Consider the following 9,614-nt stretch of genomic DNA (forward strand, 5'->3'; position numbering starts at 1 on the left):
TCACCCGGATCGGTGGTCTGATTGGTTGAAGGACTATCCAATTGCGTGCAGAGTCATTTTGAACTGTGCCCGTTGACCATGCCTCTTGTGCAGTAGAAGTACAGAGCAGACTAATGTTCAGGCTTAAAACATTGAGCTTGGTCTGGTGATAGCCAGACTACAGTTCCCCACTATTACTACCAGATGATTAGCCTGACAAGCCAGACCCACATCTAGATGTTGGGTCTGGGAACTCGCCAATGGCAGGGCTAAATCCGAGGGGCGGGATAAACGGTTGTCTTTCAAATTCACTCTGCACGCAATAGGATAGCGCTACAACCAGGCAGAGCAACGAAGAAGGAAGAGAAGCTAGTTGATAGATTCAACTTTTGCCGTATCCGGTCAGATAAAAGCAAAGAAAAGCTTAATCCAGAAGACCGCTGTTCCCAGCAGCAGCAGCAGCAGCCATAAGCCCGCCCACCGACTCTATACACGATGTGATTGGCCTGACCAGAGTTTGGTTTTTCCAGCTCGCAAGCAGAGCCTGTCTATGGAGAGCCTGTTCACTCCCTATCTCACTCCCTATTAAGCCCATTGTACCAACCCGGAATTTTCCCGAGAGTGGAAGTTCTCCCCTTATTAGACATTCTCTGTCGCAAGTCAACGGAGAGTGCCTAGACCCCCGAATGAAGCATCGTCTCGTGGCTGCTCGTCTCAGGTTCCGGCCTTGATAGGACACGCTGTGAACACTCGGCTTTCCTTACATTGTTTCATTAGTAGCCACGAAGACCGGTAAGTATCCAGTATTTCACCATAGAAAGCTATCCAAAAGTCCAGCAGAAAAAAACCAATACATTTATCTTGGGACCTCTTGGACCTGACCCCAAAGTTGAGAACCACTGATTAACCTCAACATGTCATTAAGGTGTAGACAACATTATTGAGTCTGATAAATGTACATGTGTGCACATTTTGGGGTAGTTGTATAACTTGATTCTGTACAAAACCTATAAAGGTAGGACGACTGCTACAAGCTGGAAGTTCTCTGATGTTAACGGAGAAGAGATCAACAATTGGTTTATGCATCTCCGCTTTGGTTACGATAAGTCTTGGACACACACACACGAGCAATTTTGAGAGTACACACTTTGACATCAGGATTCAAAGTACACAGGCCAGCCAGCACTATCTCATAACCTAGCAACAGTCCAAACACGATCTACGATGCCCACAGTCCTCTGGGATGGTTCTGGCCTTCGTAACGCCTGTATCTTCTATCGGAGCAGAAACCCCATCACAAGTCATGATTATTTTTTATTTGATTTATTTATTTTTTGCTGGTTTTAGGTTGCTGTGCCATGGGATGGAGGCTGGCTGGCAGAGGGCTGAGAATGCTGTGCATAATTGTAGAATTAATTTCCTGTGAAGCTCAATAAAACCTAAAAAAAAAAAAAAATAAGTCTTGATTAAAAAAAAAGATGGTTGGGGGGACTGATGAAAGGTCCAGCAGGTTAATGATTACTCTTAGTGCTTATCGCTGAGCGTCAGAGGGACAGACTCAGAGGGACAGACTGCGAGCTGCCTCGGTGTTCTGGTGCGGAGTGGACGGCGATGGCAGGGCTGCGTGTTTGTGTGTCCGATTTTGAGGAGGAAGCCAAGAAGGTTCTTCCTAAAGCTGTGTATGACTACTACCGCTCAGGAGCTGAGGAGCAAAACACACTGGCTGACAATGTCGCTGCCTTTAAAAGGTACCACACACACACACACACACACACAACAAACACAAACACACATGGAGAAGAACTGTTGGACACTGTTTTAGAATGAAGTTCCACCAAAGCTACAAACAGCATTGTACTGTGACATTTGTGCCATCTGGAAGGCTCTGAGCACCAATCACAGTCTGCCTGATACAAGAGTAGGACAAAAACAAGATAGTGGTGAATTTCTTTCAGAAGATTGGGTAACACAGGGGTTCCAAACTCTATTTCTCTAAGGGGCCACACTGGAAAATGAGAATCACATCATGGGCCCCAGACACTTATAGTTTATTGACATGCTTTTATCGAAAAAGTCAAATATCTTTGACTGAGTTACCGCACGTCTCACATAGTCTTCTCACTTGGTCGACAGATAGTCAGCAAAAAGTTCCTTAGCCATCAGAGAATTTAGCAAACCAAGCAACAACATGAATACGTTTTTAAAAAGCAGGCTACCGCACATGAAAATTCTGGTTCTGGGGGAATTTCTGAGGCTCACAGTCTGCAAATCTGCCAAATTCTGCTTTGTTTTGTGTAATTGCGGTTAGATTTTTTTTGGTTTGGTGCACAACTAGGCTTGGCAAAATGTATTGTGAAAACTGAGTTGATATATGGGCCCAATCCAAATTTGCGAGGGGCCTTGAGTTTGACGCGTGGTGTAAAGCGTGTATTTCATTTTTGTATTTTATTGCAGGTTCCGTCTGTGGTTTTGTTGCATAGTTCCTTGTATTCTGCTTTATTTCAGAATGTGATTAGTCTGTCCATTCCCTTTTTGACTAATGTACTTCCTTTTATTAGCAGCAGTTACTACTTGTGTGTTCATACATCAATATGGGCGTGACTTTATGCAGTTGTCTACATTTTAGTACAATATGCATGAAATAGCATATTTAATAAGATATTCTAGGACAATTTTTTTTTTTGTCTTCTTCTACAGCTCTAATGCTACCAGGACATATCATACTGGAAGCCATACATAACTCCTTACTGAACAATATGTATAAATATAAATGTGTGCATGTACCTAGATATGTCAGCAGAGATCTTCAACAGGGGGTCCTCAGAGTTAGAGAAAGTTTTATTTTTTATTTTTTTTATTAAAATGTCTGAAAATATACATTAATATAAATCCAACTTAATAATAGCAAAGATATATTGTCCTATTTGTTAAACAATGATTTACACATTAAAGATAAGCTCACTATAGGTAAGGACTCCACTGTGGTAGCCACACAGTTAAGCTTAAGGGTTCACTGTGCCTTCCAAATGTATGTTAAACATAATGTATAAATAATATCCATTTATTTTCATCTATTCGGCCCAGTTTAATATTCAACTCAGTTGTAGACAGTATATGCAGTAGGGGGGTCCCTCCTCGGTCTCTCTTTCAGCTGGACGGTCCCTGGCCTGAAAGCCGTTGAAGACCCCTGTGTTAGTGTATGTGGAGATATACAGGTATGACCAAAAAAGAAACAGTCCTCTGGGTCTGGTCTTTATCTTGTGTAAACTGAGCAGGAAGCCCCTCACAAGTCCAGATGAAGAAGAAGAGGCTCAGGGCTGATGAAGCATCCAGCAGGTTAATGATTACAGCAGCTCTGCTGTGCTCAGTGCTGTACACGCAGCCACTGCATAAGGCCATAGTCCAACTGTCTCTGAGCCACTGTATACCGTACAAACACACACTGCACTGCACTGAGGACACAGTGAGATCAAATGTTTGATTAAACCTTTAATAAGAGTTACCTTATACCTATGGAACCTGGTGGCAACTTGTGTGTGTGTGTGTGTGTGTGTGTGTGTGTGTGTGTGTGTGCGTGTGCGTGTGTGCGTGCGTGCGTGTGCACAGGTGGCTTCTTGTCCCTCGGGTGTTGAGGAATGTGTCCACAGTGGATCTCTCTGTCTCTGTGCTGGGCCAGAAGCTGAGCATGCCTATCTGTGTTGCAGCCACAGCAATGCAGAGGATGGCTCATGCTGAGGGAGAGACAGCTACTGCAAGAGGTAAACACACACACACGCACACACACACACACACACAAGCACACACACACTGGGAATACAGAATGTAAATTAGAAATAAAGAATGGGCATTTGGGAATAAAGTAAAGCAATACAGAATAATACCCAATGTAACTTAAAGGTGCACTAAGGTGCCCCTATTTTGGTGCACAGGCTGTGCACCGAAATATAACAAACCACGTTCCAGCCAATCAACAACTCATGCTACTACAATCTACTACCAATCGACTCTGCTCGTTGCATTTTTGATAGTATAGTATAATATAGAGTGGAACTAGGATTCCCCAGTTAAAATTATATAGAATGGAACTTGAAAATCTAGAAAATATATATATATATATATATATATATATATATATAGAATGGGACTTGGAAATATAAAATGGCCCTTGGGAATACACAATTGAATTTTGAGAATAGACAATAGTAATAGAATATAGAACTCGATATTATAGACCCAATCACAGTGTTAATTGTGTTAATATTCTATCATTATTAAGGATGCAAGACAAAGAAAACAAATCATTCCTTTTCTAAGGTATGTGATCAGGCTTGAATGTATAAGTCTGAATTCCAATAAGGAGGTTTTCTGAGTTCTGGATCAATGGAGGAGTCCATGTTCAATATGTGATAATAATAATCTGTTCATACGTTTTCTTGAGTCCTCTTTTAAACCACTCCAGAAAAGACCATTAACACCGTGATATAATGTGTCTACCCAGCATGCCGAGCAGTGGGCACAGGGATGATGCTGAGCTCCTGGGCCACCTCCACTATAGAGGAAGTGATGTCAGCAATGACAGCCTCGCTAGACGGCGTCCTGTGGCTGCAGCTTTACATCTATAAAGACAGAGAGCTCACGCTGTCATTGGTGCGCCGGGCGGAAGAGGCGGGCTATAAAGCTATCTTTGTTACTGTGGATACGCCGTACCTGGGGAGGAGATGGGATGACATGCGCAACCGCTTTAAACTGCCCCAACACCTGAGGTAGGAACCAAACACAACAGCAACAACAGAGGAAAATGTACTCACTTCCCAAATTCCACCACGGAGACCGCAGCAGAGTGTGTCCCACTCTAACGATTTATTGTGTGTGTGTGTGTGTGTGTGTGTGTGTGTGTGTGTGTGTGTGTGTGTCCAGCATGTCTAACTTCTCATCAGCCTCCATGGCTTTCTCTGAGGGAAACTATGGCGATGACAGTGGTTTGGCGGTGTATGTTGCTAAAGCGATAGATCCCACTCTCTGCTGGGACGACATCACGTGGCTGAAGAAACACACACACCTTCCTGTGATTGTGAAAGGAGTACTTAATGGTACACACACACACACACACATACACACAGCTTTATCTTACACCTACAATAAAAGGAGTTACTCTATATGGTATGTACAACTAACTTTGTGTTTTGTAGATTGCCGGTGTTTGCCCTCTTGACCACTAAGGTCTATATAAAAGAGACTTCAGATACAGTATTAGGGGACCACTAAGGTCTATATAAAAGAGTCTTCAGATACAGTATTAGGGGACCACTAAGGTCTATATAAAAGAGACTTCAGATACAGTATTAGGGGACCACTAAGGTCTATATAAAAGAGACTTCAGATACAGTATTAGGGGACCACTAAGGTCTATATAAAAGAGTCTTCAGATACAGTATTAGGGGACCACTAAGGTCTATATAAAAGAGACTTCAGATACAGTATTAAGGGACCACTAAGGTCTATATAAAAGAGACTTCAGATACAGTATTAGGGGACCACTAAGGTCTATATAAAAGAGACTTCAGATACAGTATTAGGGGACCACTGAGGTCTATATAAAAGAGACTTCAGATACAGTATTAGGGGACCACTAAGGTCTATATAAAAGAGACTTCAGATACAGTATTAGGGGACCACTGAGGTCTATGTAAAGGAGTCTTCAGATACAGTATTAGGGGACCACTGAGGTCTATGTAAAGGAGTCTTCAGATACAGTATTAGGGGACCACTGAGGTCTATGTAAAGGAGACTTCAGATACAGTATTAGGGGACCACTGAGGTCTATGTAAAAGCATTCAAAGAGCACCATGTCATGGGACCTTTAAGAAAAGCATCTTTATTTTCGGAGCCCACTAGATGGTGGTCTCTGTTCATCAAAGGGTTGAAAGTACACTGAATTATCATTTCTTGAGACTTTTCCTGTAAACCAACAGCACCATCTAGTGGGGTCGACAAATACAAACAATGGTTCATGAAGCTTCATTTGGACACTTGTGGCAGAGCTGATAATTAGTTTTGCCAATACATCTCTGAAAACATCAAAAATCTGTATTTTTCTGGTTCAAGATGAACTTGAACGTGTGTGTGTGTGTGTGTGTGTGTGTGTGTGTGTGTGTGTGTGTGTGTGTGTGTGTGTGTGGTCAGGTGAGGATGCTGTCCAGGCTGTAAACTACAGAGTCGATGGCATCCTGGTATCCAATCACGGAGCTCGACAGTTGGATGGGGTTCCTGCTACGGTGTGTTAGTGTGTGTGTGTGTGTGTGTGTGTGTCACTCCTGTCATCATTTGGCCTTCCTATTCCAACCACTTCACTCGTCCTACCTAGGGGTGGGTCTAGAGACCCTGTTCTATTAGGAACCGTTTCCAAATTTCTCAAACCAAAAAACTCAACAAGGTCCGAGCTCATCGATACTGCTATCAAAACTAACAATCATGTAAGGTTATGTCTCAAAAGACGAGTCATGTCATTTAAGGGGAAAACACCCCAGGCAAAACCATCAGTTTTCATTTTAGAGTCTTCTTTCAGGCTGTTGGAGAAAAAAAAAACATCCCAAATACACATTTAGGTGTTTATTTTACTACACGTTGTCTATTTGCACCTGCAAATTGCTCCTACATTCACCAAATTAGCATTAGATAATGCCTCATTTGCATATTTAAACATAACATTTGTAATACAAAAATATGTCTTAATGTAAGTAAATAACTGGGGAAGTTTCATGTTGATACATATTATTATTTCTTTTTTACCCTATCAACTGTAATGTCTTGCAAAATGTAGGATATTTTATAATCCATATCTTTAAAGTCCATTTTCTCAAAATAGGTCCCCTCCCCTCCGTAAAAACCTTTGACTCTAATATGTCAACAAAATTAAAGAAGAATTTTGACATATTTAAAGGGATACGCCACTGTTTGTAGAAATAGGGTTTATCACGGTCTCCCCTAGCTAGGTAGCCCAGCTACGATCAAAAGCGACTGCAATATTTTTATTTTGTCGACCCAGATTTTTAAAAATGGCAGTGGTAGTCAAATTGGACAAAAAACAAAAATCAACGACAGACCCTACTCGTGTCAGTGTTTTTGTTTTTTTCCATGGGATTTGTTGACAGTAACATAAAGACACCTCAATATCAATATGAAGTACAGTAAGTGTGTGTGTTTGTGTGTGTAGATAGATGTGTTGGAGGAGGTAGTGAGGGCAGTGCAGGGTCGCTGTGATGTCTTCATGGACGGAGGAGTGCGGCGAGGGACGGACGTCCTTAAGGCCTTAGCTCTGGGAGCAAAGGCTGTCTTCATCGGCCGACCAGTGCTGTGGGGTCTCGCCTGTCAGGTGAGCCCTAATCAGGTGGGGGGCTGAGAGTCCCAACCCCAATCACTGTAATGCCATTATTTTGGACCTTATAGTCATTTAGCATATAACAAAACAAAGACGGTTTATATTAAAAACCTCAGACTATCTAAATGTAATTTGAAAAACTACATTCTCTTATGTGACACACAGCTAAGCAAAAATGGTGTGTGTGTGTGTGTGTGTGTGTGTGTGTGTGTGTGTGTGTGTGTTTTTTTCCAGGGGGAACAGGGAGTCACAGAGATTCTGGAACTTCTAAAAGAGGAGCTGCATCTGGCTATGGCCCTGTCAGGTAACACAACACACACACACACACACACACACACATGGCATCTACCCTGTTGAAACACCCACCTATCAACTCTTTTTCTCCATTCTGTGTGTGTGTGTGTGTGTGTGTGTGTGTGTGTGTGTGTGTGTGTGTGTGTGTGTGTGTGTGTGTGTGTGTGTGTGTGTGTGTGTGTGTGTGTGTGTGTGTGTGTGTGTGTGTGTAGGTTGTCGTTCTGTATCTGAGGTGAACAGGTCTCTGGTCCGGAGAGTGGACTTCACCTCCAGGATGTGAGAGAAGAATCTGCTGCAGGAATCACAAGACAATACATTCTTGTTGGATCATTGGACATTCATTTGTCAAATGAATTTAATATTTTTTTGTATCCATCTTTGTTAAAATGTTTTGCCTGAAAATAGCGCTCGATGGTGTTTTTTGCCCCCAACTGCTCCTTCCAGGCAGCGCTGCAACCGCTGCCTTCAAGGCACCTAACCCTAACATTAACCTTAACCCTAACCCTAACCATAACCAGTGCCTCCCAACGGTCCAGCGCTGCCTGGAAGGCACCGTTGGGGGCAAAAAACACCGATAAACGAAAATAGCACGTGATCCAATCTAATGTAAGACTGAGGTGGAATACTGGCCAGTGTCTTGAAGTAAGTGAATGAAGTGGCACCAATTAAAATTCAGTTCAGTTGAGTCAAATGCATAGTAGTTTTTTTCTCTAGCCAAGGCCTGGAAGAAACGAAACCACGCTTTATTGTACATTGTACACAATATATACTTAAAATAATTGGGTAAGTAGTAAGCACTACAAACGCACACAGGCCAAAACATGCCTTTTTTTAGTTTAGAAACATTTTGCGTCACAGCCAAAGATACCCTCAGGAATGACGGGTCCGACAGGTTGGCGAGGTTGAGCCACCGTGCCCGTTCCCAAAGAGCTATGGTTCTAGGGCTGCAGCTATCGATTATTTTAGTAATTGAGTATTCTACCGATTATTCTTATTGATTAATCGAGTAATTGGATAAGAAATACTTAGTAAGAAATACTTAGTAAACAGCAGTAGTAAATATGTATTATTGCTGTTTACTAAAAAAAAGGATATACAAAAGACAGGATATACAAAAGACAGGTTTCCTTTTTTAGAAAAAGCTAAAAAAATGTATTGCCAAATTCCAAGACCCTTAAAAAAAAAGTACATTTTTGGTGGCCCAAATGTTAATCTTTTTCGCCCCCTTCCTCTTCTTGCCTCTGGCTCTTTGAACTGGATATGCAAAAGAGCTGTTCACTGACCAGAGGGTAAATGTGACTGTACGAAGCTTACAGCAGGGCTATTCAACTACACTGTTCTGGGGGACACATTTTCAGAAGGCTAATACACAGTGAGGAGAAAGAATAAAGAATGCAGAAATCACCGGCATGATGACGTCATTCACGTGCATATTAAGTAGCCATGCTGGGGGGAGGAGCCGGTTTGTCTCCAGCAGCTAAGTTTCCAAAGATTAGTAGCAAACTAATAAACAGTTAGACTATAAAGCGACAGCTTTCATTTTAGCTTGTTGGTAAAACATTGCTATTAGCAGAGTAGCATGCTGTAGGCTAGTTGTGTAAAACATCGCTATTAGCAGAGTAGCATGCTGTAGGCTAGTTGTGTAAAACATCGCTATTAGCAGAGTAGCATGCTGTAGGCTAGTTGTGTAAAACATCGCTATTAGCAGAGTAGCATGCTGTAGGCTAGTTGTGTAAACAGCGCGGTGGACGAGAGCAGCAGACGTTAGCTACCTTGTGTCGGGTTAGCTACCTTGTGTCGGGTTAGCTCCGTGGAATGGATGAGCACACTGTATGTTTTCTACAGAGGTGATGTAGCAGCATGTTTGCAGCTTAAAATGATCCCAAACTTTCTGTTGTTTTCTCTCGCCTGTCTCTTCTCTTAGCCCCCCTCACTATTTTTGTCTTCCTTAATGTCTGCAATT

General features: G+C 42.2%; 1 protein-coding gene across 1 annotated transcript; it reads left to right on the plus strand.

The window, feature by feature from the left end:
• The first annotated feature begins 1,536 nt into the window (after positions 1–1,536).
• Positions 1,537–8,342, plus strand: hao1 (hydroxyacid oxidase (glycolate oxidase) 1). The gene is made up of 8 exons (XM_039824080.1): positions 1,537–1,727; positions 3,586–3,737; positions 4,478–4,742; positions 4,897–5,069; positions 6,163–6,254; positions 7,193–7,351; positions 7,592–7,661; positions 7,864–8,342. Exons 1-8 carry the CDS (start codon positions 1,591–1,593, stop codon positions 7,929–7,931), a joined length of 1,116 nt encoding a protein of 371 aa, XP_039680014.1. The 5' UTR covers positions 1,537–1,590; the 3' UTR covers positions 7,932–8,342.
• Positions 8,343–9,614: the final 1,272 nt, after the last annotated feature.

This window comes from Perca fluviatilis, chromosome 15, assembly GCF_010015445.1.
Source record: "Perca fluviatilis chromosome 15, GENO_Pfluv_1.0, whole genome shotgun sequence".
Lineage (NCBI taxonomy): Eukaryota > Metazoa > Chordata > Actinopteri > Perciformes > Percidae > Perca > Perca fluviatilis.

Coding starts and splice junctions, on each gene's coding strand:
- hao1 (XM_039824080.1), top strand. CDS start 1,591: ATGGCAGGGCTGCGTGTTTGTGTGTCCGATTTTGAGGAGGAAGCCAAG. Junction 5,070..6,162: donor TGTGAAAGGAGTACTTAATG/GTACACACACAC, acceptor GTGTGTGGTCAG/GTGAGGATGCTGTCCAGGCT. Junction 6,255..7,192: donor TGGATGGGGTTCCTGCTACG/GTGTGTTAGTGT, acceptor TTGTGTGTGTAG/ATAGATGTGTTGGAGGAGGT.